The sequence below is a fragment of the Eurosta solidaginis genome, chromosome 5, assembly GCF_040869045.1.
Source record: "Eurosta solidaginis isolate ZX-2024a chromosome 5, ASM4086904v1, whole genome shotgun sequence".
Classification (NCBI taxonomy): domain Eukaryota; kingdom Metazoa; phylum Arthropoda; class Insecta; order Diptera; family Tephritidae; genus Eurosta; species Eurosta solidaginis.
This window is the reverse complement of record NC_090323.1, coordinates 269,403,785-269,427,551: the sequence shown is the minus strand read 5'-3', so window position 1 is coordinate 269,427,551 and position 23,767 is coordinate 269,403,785. Positions and strand designations below refer to the sequence as shown.

The window sequence follows — 23,767 nt, the reverse complement described above, 5'->3', positions numbered from 1 at the left end:
TGGGCCTGTGGCCATTATTGTGCAGTCATGGGCGTAGGAAACGATAGTAACTCCTTCTGGTGGCGAAGGTAGCTTAGATATGTAGAAATTAAACAAAAGTGGGGATAGGACACCACCCTGTGGCACCCCTTGTTTAATTCTTCTTGGTTTTGATGTTTCATTTCTAAATTGCACAGATCCCTGCCGACCACCCAGATAACTTGCGGTCCACCTTTTAAGACATGGGGGAAGGGTGGACCCTTCCAGGTCTTGCAGTAACGTGCCATGGTTGACCATATCAAAAGCTTTTGATAAGTCTAGCGCAACGAGTACTCTTATATGGTGGGGGTTTTGATTTAAACCGCAATTTATCTGGGTGCTGATGGCATTTAGCGCGGTGGTGGTGCTATGGAGTTTTCTGAAGCCATGCTGATGATAGGCTAGCTGCAAATTTGCTTTGAAGTAGGGCAGCAAAATGGCGTCAAGCGTCTTTGCTACTGGCGATAGGAGAGATATCTGGCGATACGACTCTCCTATGTTAGCTGGTTTCCCAGGCTTTAGTAGCGGGACCACCTTGGCCATTTTCTATTTTTCGGGTATGACAAAGGTGGAAAGAGACAGGTTGAAGACATGTGCTAAATAGTTGGGTCCGAATTTCGGAAATTATACCTTCGGTAATGAAACGTGCCGAGGCGGATTCGATGACCTTGCGGAAAGCACGCTCCCCTTGGCGGGCATCAGTCGGGATAGGGAGGGCAGCAAAGCGGTTGTCTGTAAAGGATTTGTATTCCTCCCACTTTCCTTTTTTAAAGTTTATGAAAGTGCGTTTTTCTGTGACGATGAAGTTGGCGGTACGCTCGAGCGAAATAAGTACAGGCAGGTGGACTGTGACAGCTTCCTACCATACGTGTGGGGGGCATCTCCGTTTATTTTGCAGACGTCGTTTCTTCTATTTGATCCGCCGATATCTCACCCCTACTGTCCGCTCGCAAGTTTGAACGCCATAGATCGTGATGGGCATTGAAATCGCCTAAGATAATACGATTGTTGCCAGTGAGTAAGGCGCTGATATTAGGGCGCCATCCACTGGGGCAACAGGTGGCAGGAGGGATGTAGATGTTGATGATTTCTAGGTTTGCATCGCCTGACCGGACAGATAAGCCTTAACGTTCTAAGACACTGTCCCTGCGGTCGATGCCGGGATCAAATATATGATATTGCACAGAGTGGTGTATGATAAAGTCGAGGCCGCCTCCATTTCCGCTCTCGCGATCTTTTCTGTGGACATTATACCCAGAACAGGTCTGCAGTGCAGATCTTGCTGTGAGTTTAGTCTCTTGAATCGCAGCAATGAGGATGTTGTGCCGCTTCGTGAAATTGACTATCTTCGTGATCTGCCAATCGTGTCGCCAATCAGGGAGTAAGTGACGGGTGACTACGCCCTGGGACTGGACGTCCTTGGGTAAGCATTGGGGTACCCGGTGCATTTGAATATGCGGCCTGGCAACATGGCGCAATGAAACCCGTCGGGGGGTTGCCGTCGCGGAGACCAGAACATCTAGGAAAATGGCACCGTCCATGGCAGGAGCTGCATTGGGCGGATGTCGTAAACATATAGGGGCGCTAAGGCGCATACTACGGAACGTCCTAGGGCGTGAACAGCAAGGAGCCACAAAAGATTTATAGAAGTTACGTGGACGCCTGGTTTTAGGATCTAGCACAGAACAACCTGTCCGATGCAACCATCCCTTACACGAGACACACTGACAAGACTATGACCGTCCTAAAAAGATTATTTTCCGGCAGATGCAGCAAAACCATTTCTCAGGACCGGGGTCAGGAGACGGACCCGCATTGGGTTCGATACCTTCTCGGAGCAAGAGAATATGGAGCAGTCCCGCTGCAAGGAGCTGCTGGGAGGATGACAATTTGTGGGAGGGACGCAACAAATTAAATGGGGTTACACTGAAATGGCAAACCTTGGTCGGGAAAAATCCCGAGTCGCTCCGGTACATAGAACCGACGGCCTTGGGAAGCGATCTGTCTGGTCGGAGGCATCGGTGCAATTCAGGAGCGCAACATCTAAACCCAATACATACATGAACCCTGAGGAAGGTGCCTTACCCCGCATTTTTTTAACTTTTATGTATCAAAGCTCCCTTCGCCAACAGAAGGAGTTACCATTGTATCCTACGCCAATGACTGCACGATAATGGCTACAGGTTCCGGCCCAGCTATAGATGAGCTATGTAATAAAATAAACGACTATCTCACTAATCACTCGCCTCGCGAAACCTTACATTGTCACCTGCAAAGTCTTCGGTGACCTTATTTACAAAGTGGAAAAAAAAACAAATTTTGACCATATTGGACATCCACGTCGATGGCATTACGCCACCGACTGTCCATCTTATATCCAAAAATACTGGGCGTTCGACCAGGATCTACATTTTGGCGTGCATGCATCCGCAATCGTACCTGAAATCCACAGGCATAATGAAATCCTTAAATCTCTTCCCGACAGCACTTTGGTAAAGACAAAGAGACGCTCAATACCACCTACAAAGCAATTGACCGACCGCTTGCATTCTTCGCGTCTCCAATATGATCACCGTATTTTTATCTATCCGAAATTCCAAATATTTTGCAGGTCAAAAAAGACATTCACAACTTACGCGTTAACTTAACGGACAAAATTTGGCGCTTTTCCGACAATGCTTCTGTACTCTCGGAAAATGAATGGATCGCCAATGTCAAGAAGGATTTAGCAGGCTTCGAGACACAAATAGTTACAGCTATTAAAACGAATGGTTGGGATGGTGATGAGGACGTCACAAAGTCGCAATGGACTTTCGCTGGTTCACTTTTTTATTCGATCATCGTTATAACAACAATTGGTGAGTGCGAAATATAACATTTAAATACATAACTTAAAACAACTATTAAAAGTTTGACTACTCTGAAACTTAACAACTTGTACAAGGGTTTTTACCACTCTACTGTAGCGCTTTACTTAAACTTTTATTGATTTTGTCGTCCAGCGTTTGATCTGTGAGTTTACTGCTTTCTACTACGACAGAATTCTTACCTTCAGCATGCAGTTTTCGACTGGCACTTTCATTATCGTTAAAAGTTGGCCCAAAGCCAAATGTTGCCGGGCCCTGAAAATATCCCGGGTACCCCGCACTGGTGGATGCAAGACCGTAACCTTCTGTGTATAGCGGTCCACCGCCTGGATAATGTACGGGGAGCGGGCCAACGGGATATTGCGCACCACCTGTTGCTCCGGGATACTGTCCCCCAATCGGATACTGACCATTAGCAGGGTATTGTCCACCAGTAAATTGACCAACACCACCCAATTGACCACCAAAGTTGGGATTCGAAGCACTATCCGTTCCTAGGAAGCCACCGCCTCCACCTATACCAAATTGTCCACCATTTCCAATACCATTTATACCTCCCGGTATGGTTGGAAATCCTAAACCAGGTTGTCCAATAAATCCATTAGCAGGATAGTTACTGGGATACTGTGTTTGTGGCCGACCAATGCTGCCAGTCGGCCCACCTGGCCCAACTAGTATGCCGTTGCCATTGCCAACAAAGCCTCCGAGACCGCCAATGTTCGGATAATTGCTTGTGCCATATAAATTGCCGGTATTGAATAATGGAAATGGAAAATTGCGTGTTCCAACATTTTTATTTACTTCTTCATCTATATAATCGTCGATATCATCGTTTTGTGGTTGTCCTGGTATTGGCCTCCTAGTGGTCGGTTCCCGGTCGCGAGCTTTTGCATTGCGACGTAGTGAGCTGCTTTGATATTTGACTGATTTGTCGCCGTGGAAAGAAAGTTTATCTTCATCAAGTTTATCGCGTTTAGACCACACCCATGGTTCGTTTTGGTTAGCAGCAAGCACACTACATAATAGAGCTGTCAATATAATAATTTCCGGTTTGTTCATAATTTTAAGAGTCGGTCTGAAAAGAGAAAGAATGTTTGTTGAAATCAAAAAAAAAAAAAAAACATGTATAATTATTCAATTAACGGTTTGAAGGCGTTGGCATATATATGGCCCAAGCAAGTATAACTCCTATTAGTATGTTATTAGAAGAGGAGGCTAGAGAATATTTTCAATACTGCTTAAGGCATTCTTGACCGCCGAGTGGAAATTCACACTTTTAGGCTGCCGTTGCGAAAACGCCATATTTAAAAAAAATTTAAGAAGACCTATTTCAGATCTTGTTTCAATAACGCCCTAAATGAGCGTAGATTTAATGCATTTTGAGGTTAGATAGGGCGTTATTGAAACAAAGAAATTTTCTTGGGCCTGTCAGCAACTAGCATAATTTATAGTACTTTTGAAAAAGATTAGAAATAGAAGGTATTTTACGCAATGTACAAGTCTTAAATGGACATAGCTTATAGCTACTATTTATTAAAAGAAATATATGTAAATAAAAAAGTCGAAATTAAGAACCTCAAAGGGTTAGAAGATGACGTAAGGGTTTACATATTATAGTAGGTCTCGAAAACTACAAATAAAATTTAAGAGCATACCATACTTTTGAGAATAACAAATTTTGCTAGAGGTTAATCCGCTATGAATGATTGTTTATGTCCAGTATTTAATGGCAAACTCGCTGTCTAACTTTACCTCTTTCTTTATTAACCCATTAGCCTTGTGGCTAAGAGATTTAGCTGTAAGGGGAATAGGGTTCGAGGGAAACCCGTTCATATTAAAAAAAACTTAACTTTCTGCTTTGCTTCACGGACCGTTTATAAGCTAACAGAAGAGCAGGGCCCGCATTAGGAGTTATGATCCGTGATCGAAACTGATTTTTTAAATCACAATAGCTCTGAAATGGTGGATGGGATTAATGGCATATGCGAACTAGCGACAAAGAGTCCTCATTAGATCCATAACTTATTATAATTTTTAAAAATAGTTTGACAGTTGCATAGTTATCGCTTGAGGGAAAATGGTTTTCAGTCCCTGATCGTCCTCAAGTAAGGAAAAGCAGCATGCTTTATCGGAAAGTATAAACTTTTTTCTTTATTGACAACGAAGTTTGACATAGTACTGGTTTTTAAAAAAAGCAGTGTTTTGTGGGAGAAAATAGCTTTATTCTATTTAACATTATGAAATTAATGTATATGAATTTATGTAATGATAGTTCCAAACGAGTGATGGAGAATTCTTTAACAGGCCATGACCACCGAGTTTATTTCTGCCATAAAAAGCTAATCTGCTCTGTCTGATACCGTTCGAAATCAGCATAATAATTTTTTTGGAAAAACTAAAATGTTTATAATGGCAATTTTGAAGACGAAAAGGTGAAAGAAAAGACAGACCACCACCGTATAGGTAGGTAACTGCCGGGCCCTTAGCTGTTTTTATACTCAGAGTGCTTTGCACACAGAGTATATTAAATTAGATTGGGTAACGATTGTACATGTATAAAGGAATCGAGATAGATATCGACTTCCATATATCAAAACTTCACCAAATTTGGTACACGAGCTTATCTGGATCCAGAATAGATTGGTATTTAAAATGGATGATAACCACGCCCACTTTTTATATATATAACATTTTGGAAAACATAAAAAACCTGATTATTTAGTAAATAATACACCTAGAATGTTGAAATTTGACGTGTGGACTGATATTGAGACTCTTGATAAAAATTTGAAAAATTTGTTTAAAATGGGTGTGGCACCGCCCACTTGTGATAAAATCAATTTTACAAATATTATTAATCATAAATCAAAAATCGTTAAACCCCATCGTAACAAAATTCGGCAGAGAGATTGCCTTTACTATAAGGAATGCTTTGAAGAAAAATTTACGAAATCGGTTAAGGACCACGCCCACTTTTATATAAAAGATTTTTAAAAGGGTCGTAGACGAAAATAATAAGCTATATCTTAGCGAAAAAGAGCTTTGTATCAATAGAATTTTACTTTCTAAATTGAATTATAACATTAAATTGGAAAGCACTACAATTTTTGAAAATGGGTGTGGCACCGCCCCTTTCATGACTAAGCAATTTTCTATGTTTCGGGAGCCATAACTCGAAGAAAAATTAACATACCGTAATGAAATTGTGTACACATATTTTTTTCTTATAGCAGAAAATATTTCTAGTAAAAATGGACGGGATCGGTTAAAGACCACGGCAACTTAGATATAAAACAAATTTAAAGGGGTCGTAGACTAGAATAATAAGCTATAACATAGCAAAAAATAGCTTTGAATCAATGATATTTCACTTATCAAGTTTTATTGTAAGAGGAAATGGGGAGATATTTTTTTTTTAACGGGCGGTGCCACGTGTTATGTAGAAAAGTAATTTATCTGAAATGGAATGTACAATTGAAGCTCACGCTGAGTATATAATGTTCGGTTACACCCGAACTTAGACACCTTTACTTGTTATGTATACATTTTGAGTCAGCTTGCAAATAATAACGTATAGGACTACTGTGTTTCATTATCTTGTATTTTGGGTTGCTTCAATAAGCTGGAAAAACCCTGAAGAAATCGACTACCGAAACTACCAACACAATCATGAAAAACTCAAAACTTCCTTCCAATAAAGTAAACGTAAATAAGCATTTAGTAGAGTTCCGGTAGCCCTCATTCATAACTACCAATTGTAGAAAATTAGTATGTATCCAATAGTTTTTAAGTATTTTCTATGTATGTAGATATTGTACTAAATTTTTACTTTAATTACAACGTTGACTTAACTTAAATGTTTTTATTAACACGCTTTTATTATCTTCACTTTTATGTATGTATGTATGTTTGTTAGCAACTCTCTAGGAACGGGGCTGTTTTTTAGTCTACGGACACACGGTTGCTGCGACGGCAGCAATTATGGTGCATTAGGCATTTTTCAGCCTCCCCGCAAAAAAAAAAAAAGGAGCGCAAAGGAGAGTTACAAACAAAAAACACAAATAATAAAAGTTTAAAACAATAATGAACGAAAAATATTACTTTTGTGGTGAAAAACTGTGGGCGCTTTGTGCCATATTTTCCGTATATCGAGGCCTGACGCTTTTTTCACAATAATAGTAGTATTTTTCGTTCATTAGTGTTTTAAACTTATTTTGAAAATTATATTTAACTTTTAAGTTCGATATTATTTAAAAGCCTGTTTTTTAGTTTTTTTAACTATGTTTATAACTTTTATTTTTCTAAATTTTATATTGAACTTTACTGATCTCAAGTCTTGAAATCCTGCAAACATATTTTTTTCTAAAGTATCTAGTAATGTTTTCGAAAAATTTTAATAACAATTTTGCTTTATAAAGTTTGGTCAAACAGTTTTTGTTTATAATAACAGCCAGATGTTCATCATTTTTTAAACGCTGAAATTTTTAAAGCGCATATTTCCAACTGAAGTAGGAATGTTGGTATACTCATAGTGGTTTTAGCAGATTTCGTGAAAAAGAAGTCACTACCCTCATAGCCAGACACTTTCCACATTGGCTTTGTCCAGCCAGACACTTTTAATCCTTCTCAATTTGAAAGAGCATTCGAGCAAGTTTATAATGTAACTCAAATATAAATATCTTGAAAAAAAAATTGAAATTTTCTTTGCCGCAAAAAAAGTCACCTTTTGTTTTATGAAAAAATACAGCTTTGTGTTGCAAAATAGCGAATCGCTATAAAAAAATAAAATTTTAAAGCTATGCTGTTTTAAAGTGTTTGGTTAAATAAGTTCTAGAACACATTTTCTATTTTTGTAAAATTTTTAATTTTTAATGTCATTACTGCTTAGAGTTATTTATAAAACTATGTAACATATTGTTGTCCTTGTAAGAACTAGGTACTTTGTTTATCACTTTAATAATTAACATTTACTGGTGGCAAATCAGGATTTTACGCAAATGCTCTAAAATCATTGCATTGCAAACTTGTGAGGCATATTATTTACAATACACTAACAAAATACACAACTATGCATTTGATTCGTCATGGCAAGTATGCAACATCAAAAACCGTAGTTTATTTTTTCAATATTGAATAGCAAATGAACAACTTTCAAAACCAAACCAAGAAAGAATTGACAACGAAAAAAGTTGCGATCAATAGCTTTAATTTGCTACAGCAACGTTTCCAACATGAAATACAAAAAATTCTGAACTCCCTTATGTTTTCTTTCGATTTTCATATGTTCGTTTCTAAATTTTTTAATTTCCAAATCACCTTCACTCGCTAGTAATTCACTTGTATGGATATATCCTTTTTATTGCACTTTTTAAAAATCGAAAATGTAACGACTTTTATTCGTTATGATGCGTTTGATCGCGTCGGTGGTTGTTGGCAGAATAATTTGGCACGAATTGGGCACACGCTATTTATATGTATCTAAAAAAATTGTCAGCCGAGCGTTCAACTAACTGTAGCGTCATAGGAAGGAAAAATATAAAAGTATTACAATAATCATTAAACCACCAACAATGACGGTCGCTGCAAGCACCGAAAATTTACCGGCACTTTTCGTACGCCAGTTTGTGTTTTGGATGGAAATTCAAAACAGAATACTGTGGTTTACACATATATGTAAGTTAAATTCATTATTCATATTTATTAAGAAATGTGGATTTCGATTATCAAATTATCATTACTCATTTCAATTGTTTTAAGGAGGCACGTTTCTTTGCGGCTTCTGCTGTCATTGATGACCTTTTATGTATTTAACCACCTACATATGTATGTATATCCTAATGGCATATGTCATATGTGCATTTTCGAAGCCGTTCTAATCAATGATCTTGTGTGTTGCAACGATCGAATTGGGCGATAAATTCATGCATGTCGGACATGTGGGTGGGAGTCTTGCAGCAATCATCATCAGCAATCGACATCGTTCAGTGGTCACTAGCATTTTATGTACTTCCATTAATCACTGTACATTTAATAATCAAATAAATCATTTTTATCATACCAAGAATTAGCAATTTAACGCTTGAAAGACATCTTGGGGCAAAATTGGGTAGAGTGAAAATATTTACATATTGACATGCATAATTACAACAAAATGTGTTATTCTCGATAATTTCGTGACAGGAATATAAAAGCGGATTAAAATGCATGTTCAAAGAGGAACACTCACTTGTTTAAAGATTTCGGGCACAATAAGAACATTTTATGGCGTGTGATTGACACTCGGTTTTTTAATTTAAAGTAAGATAACAGAAATTATTGGTCACGTTGTTTAAATTTTTCCCAAATTATTAAATAAATTATATTTTTTTTCCCAAAAATTTAAACTTCATACCAAATAAGTTTTGGGGAATATTTTATTATGTAATATATATTGCGAAATAGTAAAATACTTCATTTATTTGGGAACCAGCATTAACACGTAACAACAACATCAACTATTAAATCCAGCGAAGAATCACTCTTGCCAATAAATGCTATTTTGGGCTAGGCACAAGCCCGTCGAAGGCTTGAGGGGGTCATTTACCCGGGGGCCCGGGAATCTCAAAATGCTATCGAAGCTTTTTGCTTACAGAAAATAAACAAACCACACATTTAATCACCTTTCGTAGATAGCAATCATTTTAAATTTCAGACAAATTTAGACTGGATCCATCCTCATACGAAATGAAGAGGTGGAAGCAATTGTTTTTTATGTGTTTCGATCCTTACAATTGGAGCCGACACTGTTTTTTAATTTTAATTTATTTAATATTCGATTTTTATGAATTATATGCCATTAGTTTGGTCTTAAGAAGCTCTATAGTTCCTTCTAATGTTTTTTCAATCTCTGCAGTCGTTTTTTCATAGTTTTTTTTTTCTTAAAAGGGAAGCAAACCATAAGAGGTATCGTTATGTTATATGAACACGACTTCAGAGCTCAGAAGGACTTTAGAAATAGAAAGGTGCTTCTCAAGAATAAAATAAATTATAAATCAATTTTAAAATCGAATGCCAAACAACCTGTTACAATAAAAAATAGTTTACACAATATTGTAACGAATTTTGGGAAATTCCGCTTATTTTCTACCTTCTGATTACGTTCGTATCGCTCAACTGTTGAATAAAACACTCCAATATTCTGTATTACAAAATGGTCTTTATTAGACTACTTTGAGACTACTTCGCAATTAAACTTCACTTCGCAACTGATAGCGTGCTTAAATCAAACTGCTTACTGACTACTCAGCTTGCTCTGCTTTTATATTCTCTGTTGCCTTGTCCGCATATTTCTAAAAATGTCTAGACGTTTCTCCTCTAGAATCTTCTACTTGGTTACCAGGTATATGCGCGTATTTGTAGTTTATAGTCTTTCGCATAGGCCTATGCGTGTGTATATGTGAGTACTACTTCGGCTGATGATTACATCTGTGTGTGAGTTATCTCTTCGTTGCCTTGTATGTATTTGGTAAATGATGATTAATGTGTTTATGTAGCTTGCTTTAATGTTGTTGTGCCTTTATTTAATAATCTTAGCGACGTGAGTATCAATTAGTAATGCTAATATTCGTCACAATATTTTCTTTTCCACCCAGTATTCTCATTACGAAGTTATTGTTGCTGGATGATAAGCTTTTATCATGCCCTATTTTTTTCGCTTCCTTTGCCTTAAAAATTATAAAAAAATCTAATTTTGAAATAAACCAATTTAAAGACCATATTGCATTTTTCAAACCAACTTGTTCTGTAGTAATTTTGAACTTTTTCATTAAACGCTTTAAATGAACAAATGAAACAGGACTTCACATTTTCAAATTAGTTTTTAAAGACATATCGGCCGTGAAGTTTGTTTTAAAATCTCAAAGAAACTCAAATCTGGGTTGTTATAACATTAAATATTCACAATATAACCACATAACTATCACAGGGGCATAAGGGAAAAACATCCTTATATTTTAACTTCAACACACACTCATGTTTCTAGCAGAAGGTCGATGTTATGTATTTTAAGTGGTTCTTTTATCAATTGGCCCACAAATGTATCTCCATGATAGCCTGTTGGCATTCTCACGTGTTTGCCCATCAAAAAATACTCTTAGTTTTTGGTTTTGATTTTGTGCTGGCTGGATGATTGGATCAAAAAATAATAGCGAGCAAATGTGGAAACCCATATTTGCCCAAAATGTTTCATGCTTCAATGCGCAGCGTGTACAGTGGGTAAACTCAAACGAATTTGTTCTAAAATTTAATACGCATTTAGATTATTAGTTCACCCTCATATTAATAAACAAAAAAAATTCAAAAATTATATTGAAAAGTAATTTTAAAATTCTTTTAATACCTTCTACATTTTTTATGATTTTTTTTTTTAATTTGTTATTGACCTTTAATCTTTAAATTTATTAAACTATTTTATGAGCTCCAAGCCTTATACAAATTTTTTACGAATATACTCAAATTTTCAAAGTATTACCTTATGTAACGTTGAATATGTGAACAAATTGATACTAGTTCTAGTGAAAAAATTTACAGAAACTACTGATTTTTTCTCTCAATTTATATATATTTTTACCATTGACAGAACCTTTCTTATGGCTATTCATATTGGACCACAAATTTTGTACAGAATTTTCCGTTTCTTTATTTAAAATATACAATTTCGAACTTTTCATTTGGAGTTCTCTGAATTTTTTAGCGTGTACTTTTGTAGTCCAATCAATTTTACTCTAACAAGTACAAACTATAGAGACAATTTTTTTTATATATTTTCTTCCATATAAAAAAAATGTGACACTTCAAATGGAGGAAACCCGAGCAGACTATTCGGAAAAAAATTGTCAAAAATCAATGCGATTTTTGAGGGACCTATAACTTGTACTTTATACGACTAAAATTGATTGGGCTACATACTGCATACTTAAAAAAAAAAAAAAACAAAAAAACAGAAATGTCAAAAAAGAGTTCGAAATTTTCTTAATTTTTTCGAAAACATTGTTGCGATTAGTTTGCATAGTTTTAGTTACAAACCTTATGTGTTTTTCATAAAATATCGAAAACAAATTAAAGAAAAATTAAATTGACTGAACTTGATAAAAAATTCCACTGTTATTTATCTGTTCGTTGCGAAAAAAAATCACAGTTCACGCATAACTTATTTATGGAAAAATTCTTTAAAAGCTCCCACTGTTCGGCATATCAACTTAATGGAAAAAATCACCAAACCAGACAAGGTCAATTCTATGTTTAATTTTTCCCCAAAATTTTGTTTGCATTTATGTAGAATAATTTGGTGTTATATCTATATCTATGCATATGTATGTATATGGTAGATTTGCAAATAAATTTTAATTACTTTTAGTAAAATTGTTTTCATTCATTTAAGACGCTGAGTTTACTGACCGAGGCCTAATCAAAGCAAATCATTTTGGCTACCACGCGGAATTGATGATTAATTAAAGCATTTCGTTTATAGTCGGAGCTGCACAAAAAATTAGAAACATTAAAATATTTCGAAGCATTAAACCTTATTAAAAAAGGAACGATGTTCAAGGAATTATTCTCATTAAGCAGTCGGTAAAAAACAGGAGGAGTTTTGGTTCCGCGTATTTTTTTTACTGTCACAAACTTTTAAGGATAGCGACGCATGAATAACATGTTCCGATACCTCATCAGTTCCCTTTCGGGTACTAGGATTCAATCACATGTTAAAGCTCGGTTTGTGGAAAGTTCGTTTAAATGATATGAACCAGGCAGAAAGTGAATAAAATAAAAAGAACAAAATGACAATTTCAACACAGGCATGGTAGCCTAGTCGGAAGAGGTGTCTGCATTTACCAAGAGCTATGGTAATTGTCTTCAAAGAATGTGTTTCCTAAATAGACAACTGCTGAGGGTATTCTAAGAAACCTTCTGACGTCAGGTTTACTTGTTTTGGCTGTGTTTCCATTATTCGAAACAGCGCTGTATATTTAAATAAAATGATTGATAAAATTTAACATTTTATCGCGTGTGCTCAATGCCGAACTTTGACTCCAGCCACAAATTGCTTATGGCCATTAGCGTTTTCCTTATTCTAAAGAACCACAACATGCAAAAATAATTAGAAAAATACTAAATTAAAAAAAAAATTCAACTTAATTACAAATCTAGCACTGCTGACAGTTTGACTTACATTTCCTGTACCTTCCAATGATATGCAAATAATAAAACACTTGAAATCATTTTTCCAGTAAATTGAATTGAAAGTGTGCCATAAACCATAAGGAAGGTATCGTCAAGACAATTGTTACTGCAAATTTGGAGTTAGTCATTCAATAAGAAAACATGTTGTTGCTGTTAATTATAACACACATAATTGCACGAACTGAATTTAAAAAATAAATTTAAGCAACATTTACATATATATTACAAATACAATACGACTTACCTACATATGTTCGATTGTTGCGAAGCTTTACTCAACGGCGTTACAGTTGGTTGACCAATTTTCAATGACAATGCGCGTTTGATATGATGGCCCAACATGTAATGGCCACTTTCATAAATGTATGCGAATTGTCCAAACCCTCAATGCGTTTGCAGCACGTTTTTCATTGGAATAGGGGTATTTCTCTATTTCTGCCTCTCCCTCGTACTCGCCTGGACTCTTCCACCTTCTATCCTATACTCTGTCTAACTTCCTCTTACTCTCTTCATTTCCTTCTACCGCTTTTCCTTGTCCCCACCGTCCTCTACAACTCTCGTTCTAATTCTTCTTTTTCACTTCCTTCTCTTAGGGAACCTTTCACTTTGATCTCTTTTTCACCTGCCCTATTTCGTTTCTGTCTCTCAATGGTCTCTCAATTTATGTTCTATTCCATCTTTCTTTACCGCTACTTCCACATCTTCTTCTATTACTTCCCTTACGTACACCTCAACACAAACTCTATATCTACCTCACGCTCTACCACTACTTCTTTTTTTCTTACTCATTCTACTTCTTTTCCTTCCCCGCCATCCTCATTTCGTGTGAACTAATTTAAAAGCAACCTTCAACAATATATGGACCGTTATCTGTAACCAAAATCTAAAATACCTATACATAGGTATTTATCAAAAAGAAAGTTATCAAATATTGAGCCCTTCCGTATCGCCGTTTTCATATTATTTTCTAAGATACTTCGCTTTATTTTAATAATTTTTATAACAAATAGTTCAAACGACTTCACCTCTGTACATTTTTTTTATTCCATTGATCTACGAAAACTATTTACCTCGTACGCGCTTACCAGGTGGTAAACTCACTATATTCGAAAAGCAGTTTAAAATTGAGTTGGGAAGCAAAGACACTGATAAAACTTCCAAAATCGAAGGGTTTACACTGCAGAGCATTTCCTTCTCGAGTGCGGTGGTTTTGTCAGAAGAAGACTAAGGATTCTCCGGTGGGGCCCGACGTAGTCGTTGTTGTTGTAGCGATAACGACACTCCCCGAGGGCCTTGGGTAGTGTTATCGATGTTGATGGTCCTTTGCTGGATGCAGATCTGGGTTCCGGTACCCAGCCCCATCATCTCGGGAACGATTTGTTATGACCACATGCGACCTTCTTGGCCATCCCGCCATCTCACCCCCTAGATCCATGAGGAGTTCGGGGTCGCCAGAGCCTCGGCTGTTAATGAAACAGGATTCGTCACGGATAGGTGAGGTTGACAATTGGGTTTGGAGAAGCTGTATATTGCGCTGGCAACCTGAAAGGGTTGCGATACACAACCCCTTGAATCTGGTATTTTAGTCGCCTCTTACGACAGGCATACCTATCGCGGTTATATTCTGACCCCTAACCCACTGGGGGTAGTCGTAATAAGCTGTTTTGAAGCAGGAGGTAGTAGAACTCTTCTCTACTTGATTCGTGCTATTGTTGTTGTAGCAGTGCTTCGCCCCATCCAATAGGGGCGACCGATCACAAATTGTCATCAATATCCTCTAACGGGAGTCCAAGGAAACTTGCTGTTTCAACAGGGGTGGATCATAATGAGAGGGGTGTTAGAGGCGTTGGTTCCACATTACAGTTAAAGAGATGGTTGGTGTCATGTGGGGACACATTGCAATCGGGGCATACATTTTGTATGTCGGGGTTGATTCTGGATAGGTAAGAGTTTAACCTGTTACAATATCCAGATCGAAGTTGAGCTAGAGTGACTCGTGTTTCCCTGGAGAGTGTGCGTTCATCTTCCGCAAGTTTTGGGTACTGTTCCTTGAGTACTGGATTCACCTGGCAATTCCTGGCATAAAAGTCCGACGCTTGTTTGTGGAGTTCACTGAAGACCTGCTTGTGTTTTTTCTACTTGATTCATCGTCCTGTTCTATTGCCGTGATGGTGCCATATTTCATGATGGTGCTAACGAAAATGTGTCCTTTTTCCTGAAAGTAGGAGCTGAGTCAAGCAGTTTCCTGCTGGGATGAGCTTGTGACAATTTATCAACTGAGAACTCGCGACTCAACAAAAAGACATCTCGTGGCGGTTCCCATGTTAATGTATATATATGCTATAATTGCTTTGCAAGTCGTGAGCAACGTTTCTTTATGTTTCTCCAAAATTCTGCGAGAAAGAGACTTACAGATTTTGCTACAGGGACTTCTGAACCTTGATGGGAGATAGTTGGTAGCGTTCAGTTATCTGCTTGGTCCACGTCGTAGTGTAGCTGGTGACTTGATCGGTGACAGTTCTAAGTCAGGAGAAATTAATAAAAACTGGAGAGATCATCTGGTGGGGAAGGCAGCTTCGGTATAAAGATATTAAACAAAAATGGAGACCTGTGACACCTCGTGCTAGAACCTTCTTGAACAGATGCATGCCTTCTACTTCTTCTCCTTGTCAATGACGTTTGCCGAATATTGTTACAGTAAGTTCCATTCTGGTACTAGGTCGAAAATCTCGGGAACGATTTTATATGACTACGCTGAACCATCTAGGTAAATCCACGCCCTTCTTCCGTTAGGAACTTAGGGGAGAGTGATCTAAGATGTCGCACAAATCAACGTTCTTACATAGGTGATATAAGTAAGGAAATCCGAAGCTGACTAGGTGACCTTGAAACTTCCTCCTTATTGTAACATTGTACTATTTCACTTCCGCCTTTCGAAGTACCCTTTTCGTTTTGAGTTGCAAGATGCTCATATTTTATTTTTTTCAGGTTATGGGCACATATCGCCTCGAACAGATTGGGGTAAGGTAACGACAATTTTCTATGCCATCGTTGGTATACCTCTCATGCTGCTCTGCCTCTCCAACATTGGAGATGTAATGGCCACCTCATTCAGGTAAGAGGGCGATTAAAGCTTTGCTGAAATTGTCTCAATACTTCAATTTGTTTGACTAGATTCATATATTGGCGCGTATGTTGTTATGTTTGTACGCGCGCTGCCCGTCGCCCCCGTCGTCCGAGACAGCGCAAGAACCGTGGTCATCGCTATGCGTCCCGTTCTCAACCGCCTCCGTTACGACGTTCTATACGGCATACCCAGCGATCAATGGCTGATTCTGGTATAGGTAATTCTGTAGGTTTACCACATGCATACTCAGATCCTGAACTACGGTCGGAACGTCATGATTACGATGGCGGACGAAATAGTGGTCGACGTCACCAACATCTTAGTAGTTCACAACGCAGCCGCAATATACCGCCTTATCATAATGAGAAACCGTATTACGATGACAGCGGTCGATACGCACAACCGCTTAATCGCAGTTCAAGATTCGGAAGGAGTATGCGCAACCGTGAAAGCTTACATGGCCGGCACACCGTTGAACGTGAAAAATGTTCCAGTCACTTCAAGCAGCGACCTGAATCATTTGAAGACCTAAACGCCTTGCCACCGTCATCGAAACGTTCATTTAGTATGCGTTCGGTGCGCGCTTCCAGTGTACGACGAGATGTTAGTGAGCCAACACCTGTGCAGCGTAATGACCCGCGTGAGATACATGAAGCACAGCCGCGTGAGTCAAGGGAAATGCGAGAGTTCAATCGCATGAACCCTCGTGCGCAGCAGCGCGCTCGATCTATGTCGCATGTACCAGCCGCGGTACGTGCGAAATCTGTTGATCCGCGTATGCATTACGACGCCGAAGTCAATGAGGAAATTGTACGCAAAACTCCGATTATACCAAACCGTTATGCTATTGATGAGCTCGATTATAGTCCCTATCGTGAACAGCGCGATAAACATATGCTGCGCAGTCAATCAATGCCGCGATCAGCATTACTCAAACATGGCTATGACCAGCACGATAGTTCATATCACTCTCATCACCAGCAACCTCGGCGCTCGTCTCCACAACCGCCACATCGTCAGAATTATAGACACCACTCACAATTCGGCGATCGCTTGGAGCCGCCCGATTTCAACCCACACTCCATGAATCATCGAAAGCGTGGTCGATCGCCAGTACCTATTGATGATTATGAGGACGATTTCGATGAGTACTATTTGGACGATCGTGATATTTACGATGACTACGATAGACGTGATGTCACTCATCAATCTAGGTACAGAGATCGGAGACACAGACGAGAGCGACCAGGTAAGAACATAGCCCCAGTATTTTCGAAATAACTTTTGCTAACATTAGTTTAAATTTAAACAATTTGGGTAATGGAAACATAGCTATAGGGATTTTAAGGGGCCAATAATCGTGCTGTGACCAGCCATTATATACATATGTCATCTTTCTTCCACAGAACGCTTGCCGCCATCACCACGCATAATGTCGCCAATGGGTTTCCCAGTAAAACGGCAAGTACGCAGACGTCCCAGCTTCGAATACGAAGATGATTCTTACTACGGTGATGATTGGAGCGATTATTATGCTGATATCTCGCCAAAAGATCGCCCAGTGCCAATTTGGTTATGCGTATTTTTGGTAATTGGTTATATTTTGGGTGGCGCAGCACTTTTCGCTTACTGGGAGCAATGGTCATTCTTGGACTCTGCTTATTTCTGTTTCATAACTTTGACAACAATAGGTAAGAAGTTTGAAATTTAATTTCTCAGTTATTTACCGATTCAACAAGTAGTATTACATGCTTTCATATTTTCAGGTTTTGGCGATTTTGTGCCTGCTAAAGGTGTAAAAGACGAATCAGAGCAATCGATCGCCTACTGCTCTTTATACTTGCTTTTCGGCATTGCACTTTTAGCAATGAGTTTCAATCTTGTTCAAGAGGAATTTATCGCAAATGTTAAGGAGGTCGCACGTCGTTTGGGAATTTTAAAAGATGAAGAAGATGATGATTAAAATCAAATTTTTTTAGTTTTTTTTTATTGTGTTTTTCCATTTCCAAATCAGCAAACGATATACGAAACATAAGTATAATATTTACACACAAAAATCTTATATGCAGTGTAATTAATTTGATATTGTATACATTAAGAAATAATCATAAAAATAAACTACGAGTATCTAAATAAAATAAAATGAAATTATACAAAGAACATATAAGGACAATGGAAATGCAGGAATATAATCAAAGTATTGGATGCAAATTTAATCTACTCATTTGAACAACATGAATTAGTTTTTTAAAATGTATTCCTCATAAAGCTAAGGATTCCTTTTCGTATGTAAATCGTTGACCCAATATTTCAAATTCTTGCGGTACTATGAACTGTACAAAAAGTGCTGCGAGACGTCCTTCAACCGTATTCACGTCAGTCTAGCTATCAAGTTGTCTGGTTAAACATTATTTCATCCAGTGTATTTTGTTTTTGTAAGCTATTTAAAAAAATGTACCAGAACTAGATAACCAGCGTACATGAAAACACCAATAGTGTTCTTATGTAAAATTAAGTGCTGATGCATTAAAATTCTTGGAAAAAAGCGCAGTGAATAATTTATGATCGTTTCACTTTTGTCTATTCGTTTATGATAATAGTGTGATTCGATTTAGATTACATAGCTCCAATTATTGATATGCACCTCTGTCATTAATGACTTTAGTACGCATTAAAAATGCAGAAGCATTATGACATATTCTCCTTGTTTTCCTAAAAGACGAACATACTATGGAATTGAATTCAATTTATATTTTCAAATAATTACTTACCGCTGCCACTGGTGCGGATGAGTTATGTGGTGGTGATGGCTTACGTGGCGAATAACCACTAGGCAATGAGTTATTGTTACGTAGCTGCTGCGAGAGCAGACCATTGCGCTTTTTGCCTCCCACACAATTTAGTTGCGGTGTTGGTACATTCGTTAAATCAATTGGTGTTGAATTTAACAAAATTTCAGTGTTTGTGATATCTTGAACCGAGTTTTTTAAATCATGCTCTTCTTCACTTCCCTGAAATGATTTAAAAAAATTAGTTATTAAATATGCGTCAGCTTTCAAAATGTACATACTTCATCAATTGGCGCCGTAGTATCCAAATCCGACCAATCGTTCTCTTGTCGGAATCTTTTTACGATATCAATGTGGGGTGATGTGGCAACCAAGGAGCGGGGATACACAAAGTTTCGTTTGGAGGGTGTAGCACCTAAAAGAAGAATATAATTTGATGAAAAGTGTCATTTGCATTACTTTTTATATTTATTAATTATTATTTTTTTATATTTATTTTATTAAGTTCTTACCGGTTGGCGCATATGTCTTCAACTCACTCTCCCTAAATTTCTGTACATCATTTACACAAACATTCATTTTATCTTTATAGTTGTTGGCATAATTTCGAACGTTTTCCTGCAAAGAATTTGTTAATCCGCACGAAACGACGACATGTTGCTTTAATTGTTGAGCATCATCAGTAAGCCCCCTCTTCATAAGAGCGACTGCTTCTTCAATTTCTAATTCCCTCTTCGTGCGATTTTCTTTCACCTTATCAATATATTGCTCTACTACGTCCAGTGTGTGTTCAGCATACGCAGCTGCTGTGGCAGTTAATACTTTAACGCGTTCTCTGCCATCATTCTCTATGTTGCTAAATTGTTCATTGAGTGATGAGTAGGCATTATTATGTTGTTCACCACATTCTAATGCAGCTGAAGTATGTTTACCGAAGAGCTCTTGTGTTGATGAATTTAATTTACACGTGTCATTATAAAAGCCTTGTGCAGATGCTGAACACTGTTGTAGTTGTTCGCCATTTGTTTTTGTATTTTCCTCCAATTTTACTGTTAAGCTCTTAAAAGCGTTTGCTCGTGTGAGTCTGTTTGAATATGAATTTTCTTTAAGGGTACTCAATTTTTCAATAATGTCCTCCATAACTGCGCGTTCATTAACTGCAACACCGCGCTCATTTTCTATTTCATCGTGCATTAGAGCCAAGTGTTGAACACTATCCTCTAAGACACGTTTAATTTCGTCAATGCGCTTAACCATTTGTGTTGTATGATTTTGAAGATTATCGTTTTTTTCTTCCAAACTTTCTACAACAGTCTTGTGCATTTTTTCAGTGATAGCTTTTTGCTGATCCGATAAATTTTCCAAGTCGCTAAGCTTATCCTCCATCCGTTTGACTAGTTCAATTTGTTTGTTTTCCAGCTCTTTGAATAATTGAGTAAAATTGTTTTTATGGTCCAAGCTAGAATCGCGTATTACTTTTGACCATTTTTCAATTATTGTATTTGTGGATAAAAAAGATTCCTTGCATAAAGCATTGACTTTCTGGAGTTTTATGTCGCTGTCGCTAAACAATTTTTTTTGCACGTTTGTCGTGTTGGCTATGAAGTAAAAAATTGTTACCTAATCAACTTTCAGTAACTAGAATGCAAAACCTACCAAATTCTTCTAGCAGCATTTGAGTATAGGTATGTTGTTGCTCTTGCATATCTTCTACGTTTTTATCCATTAAATCGAAGTTCTCCCGCATTCGTTCAGCAAATTGTTCGCATGCAGTTTGAATTTTAACATCAACATCTTTCCTGCGTTCTATTGTGCTCTTTAATAAGAGAAAAAATTAGATCATCAAAAGAATAACACTTAATAAATATTTACATGCAACTGATGCGTATCTTTAGTGGCAACATCAGCAACATCCAATATTTGTCGCGCTTGATTCGTGAGCACTTCCTCAGTTTTTACGTGTGATTGCAGTAAAACTTTCTTTTCCTTATAGCGTCGCTTTGTACAATTAAGAATCTTCAAAAGGGATAAGCAATTATTCATATTTATTAATGCTCTGTCATTTGATAAACGTTTACTTACCCTTTTAGTTTGCTGCAGCACACCTTGCGTTTGATTAAGATTTTGTTCCGTCCGTTTAAGCTCCTCGGTTTTTTCAACCAAATTTAAGCTGACTTCATTAAAGATTTTTTCTTTATTCTGCAGCTCATCTTTAAGCGCTTTCAAAAGCAACATTTTTTCATTTAGTTCTCGATTTTGTGAATCCATTTTTAAGGTCATTTCGATGTAAGTTTCTTGCGCCAAGTAAACACCATTTTTATCTCGCGCTGCCATTAAATCACGTTTTAGTTTATCAATCTCTTCCGTATATTCTTTGAGCACAGTTTTCTTAGTTAACTTTTGATTTACTTCTGGCTTATTTTGTATGTGTTTAGCGCGATGTGCATACTCTAAAGTGCTTAATGTTTCTTCAATGTCCTTATGACCGGGCGATATTGTGGCAATGATGGATGTTTTGGTGCGGCCACCTAAATAAAAAAAAAAACTGCATTGGAATTAATTTAACTTTGAGAAATGTGTTTTATTACCCAGTGATTCCTGAAGCAAACGTGTCAACTTAGATTCACGGTAGGGTATATGCGGCGTCCTTTCGACTAAAGCAGTGATAACACGACCTAATGTTAATAAACTTTGATTGATGTTAACAGTTTCTCTAGCGCGTATACCCTTCTCATTTCCCGCCTTGGTTACATTTTCGCTTCCAGCTAAGTCCACCAGATTAAGTTTGCCAATTTTTAACATTTCTTCGCCGTCAATGCCATTTTCGCGTATATGAACTAAAATAGAGAACACAGTATGTGAACGCGAAGATTGCGCGTTCATTAATGTTGTAGCTGTTTTGCGTCTTTCCTTTCCTTTCTCGAGGAGCTTATAAACATCGTCTTTACTATGCACTGGAATCTCTTCTAACCCTTGTATGATAACAGATCCTTTCTTTGTACTATCGTCGAAAATGCGTATCTTCACACTGTCATCGGATGAAAGCAAATCGCATAGTTCCTCATTGTACAATTCCAAATAGGAAATGCGCATTGAAAACTCCATTTCCAATAAACGCAGCTCATCAAAAAGATGACACAGAGCACGCGGTATAATACCTATGTCCGAATCCTAAAAATAGAATTTATACAAGTTAGTTTTTTTGGGAGGGTATACCCTAGAACTCCGTATTCAGGTTGTTTCACTCCAAACTTGACTAATGAATGACGTGTTCAATGATGCAATGATGCTCCACTGACCCAAAGATGCGCAGAAATACTGAAAATTGCGTGGCCGATATTGCATCGGCGAGGGGTTATTTTTTCGAGCGCGGCCACCTTCGAAGGTGTCTAGTCAAAACGGTACAGTGGTCATGTGTAAATAACCTCGGCAGTTCCTAAATTTAGCTCTGAGCTTTAAGTACCATTAATTGAACCATTAAAAAAATAAATGTAAGGCGCGATAGCCTCCGAAGAGGTTTTAGGCGAGCTTCTCTTCCAATTTATGTCGTGCACCTTTTAAATTTTTCCTACAAATTAACAAGACTGGACCTACATCATCTGCAAGGCAGAGGAGTATTCACTGAGAAGCATTCATGGCATAAATACTCTCGCATCGCATTCGAAATCACTGCCGAGGGACCACCCCGCTTAGAAAAACTTGCCTCTAATTGAAAAAACTTGTTTCTAAAATTTTGATGCTGCTTTGCACGGGGCGTGAACCCAGGATCTTCGGTGTGGTAGGCGGAGCAGGCTACACAACGCCACGGCGGCCGCTTAAACTATTATTTATTTTAAAAACGATTTTTTCTGTCAAACATTACGCAACCCATAATTCAATTGAATCAATATCTGAACCATATACAGTCTTTTAATTTTTATGGTTGGGGTGCAGAAAATAATAAATGACAAGTTCTCTAGTACCTGGCCAATATTGAACCTTTTTAAAAAATTAAAAGCTAAACACCATTCAGGTAAAAAATAAATACCAACTAAGCACGAAGGTTATTTGTATCATATATTAATGATGAAAACTGGTTTTGTACCCATAACTGCTAGGCATTTTAAGCCTTCCAATTTTGTTCCTCATAAACATACATACTTACATCTTCCCAAGATGATTTCAATTCCGCGCATTCAGTGCCCACCATTGTATGAGTTTTGCCCGTACCCGTTTGTCCATAAGCAAATACAGTGCAATTGTAACCAGAAAGCACCTCCTCAATGAGTGGTGCCACCACGGTATGGTATACATCCGCCTGACGTGAGTCCGTACCAAATACGCGATCAAAAGTAAATTTTTTTGTTAGCTTTGAATCAATGTTATGGCGAGCAATTATTTCACGCGGAGAAACTGCTTCAATCACTTCTGCTGAACGTATTAAACGTTCTCTTGTATTCAAAGGCCTATTGTGAAAATCACCAATAAATTAACGATTTATATTTTCACATTTTTCAAAGCAAACAAACGCGGAATGCTTGCACTTACCTTACACGCGCATACACCTGAATGTTCTGATTGGATATTTTTCGCGGTTGCGAGCTCGATGCATTATTTGCACCCGAGGTATTCATCGCGATTAATTATTTTCACCAAGCAATAAATAAATTGGCACGAACAAGAGTAAATTCACTACAATTACGCTGCTATTTAGTTGATTGAGTTGCTGAATTCAAAACGACCGTTTGAAATGCTTCGTCTAATTTCGT

At 37.6% G+C, this 23,767-nt stretch overlaps 3 protein-coding genes across 7 annotated transcripts in view; 1 reads left to right on the top strand and 2 right to left on the bottom strand.

Annotated features, from left to right (window-relative positions):
* The window catches only part of galene, a 22,684-nt gene extending 4,275 nt beyond the window's left edge, over positions 1-18,409 (top strand). For all 5 annotated transcript variants that reach the window (XM_067790469.1, XM_067790468.1, XM_067790466.1 and 2 more), the window contains exons 3-7: positions 2,630-2,876; positions 16,092-16,218; positions 16,278-17,479; positions 17,637-17,921; positions 17,997-18,409. In XM_067790469.1, the coding sequence (XP_067646570.1) occupies positions 2,630-2,876; positions 16,092-16,218; positions 16,278-17,479; positions 17,637-17,921; positions 17,997-18,193 (2,058 nt within the window). In that variant the 3' untranslated portion in view covers positions 18,194-18,409. The remainder of the gene's footprint in view (positions 1-2,629; positions 2,877-16,091; positions 16,219-16,277; positions 17,480-17,636; positions 17,922-17,996) is intronic.
* LOC137253486 (uncharacterized PE-PGRS family protein PE_PGRS10) lies at positions 2,818-8,315 on the bottom strand. Its single transcript, XM_067790471.1, has 2 exons — positions 8,202-8,315; positions 2,818-3,960 (listed from the first exon to the last, which is right to left on the bottom strand). Exon 2 carries the CDS (start codon positions 3,942-3,944, stop codon positions 2,976-2,978), a length of 969 nt encoding a protein of 322 aa, XP_067646572.1. The 5' UTR covers positions 3,945-3,960; positions 8,202-8,315; the 3' UTR covers positions 2,818-2,975.
* Klp61F (Kinesin-like protein at 61F) lies at positions 18,199-23,767 on the bottom strand. The gene is made up of 10 exons (XM_067790464.1): positions 23,547-23,767; positions 23,164-23,464; positions 21,608-22,190; positions 21,102-21,547; positions 20,892-21,035; positions 20,676-20,835; positions 19,532-20,617; positions 19,301-19,434; positions 19,002-19,241; positions 18,199-18,942 (listed from the first exon to the last, which is right to left on the bottom strand). Exons 1-10 carry the CDS (start codon positions 23,630-23,632, stop codon positions 18,919-18,921), a joined length of 3,204 nt encoding a protein of 1,067 aa, XP_067646565.1. The 5' UTR covers positions 23,633-23,767; the 3' UTR covers positions 18,199-18,918.

Coding starts and splice junctions, on each gene's coding strand:
- LOC137253486 (XM_067790471.1), bottom strand. CDS start 3,944: ATGAACAAACCGGAAATTATTATATTGACAGCTCTATTATGTAGTGTG.
- Klp61F (XM_067790464.1), bottom strand. CDS start 23,632: ATGAATACCTCGGGTGCAAATAATGCATCGAGCTCGCAACCGCGAAAA. Junction 23,465..23,546: donor CAGGTGTATGCGCGTGTAAG/GTAAGTGCAAGC, acceptor TTTTCACAATAG/GCCTTTGAATACAAGAGAAC. Junction 20,836..20,891: donor AAGATACGCATCAGTTGCAT/GTAAATATTTAT, acceptor CTCTTATTAAAG/AGCACAATAGAACGCAGGAA.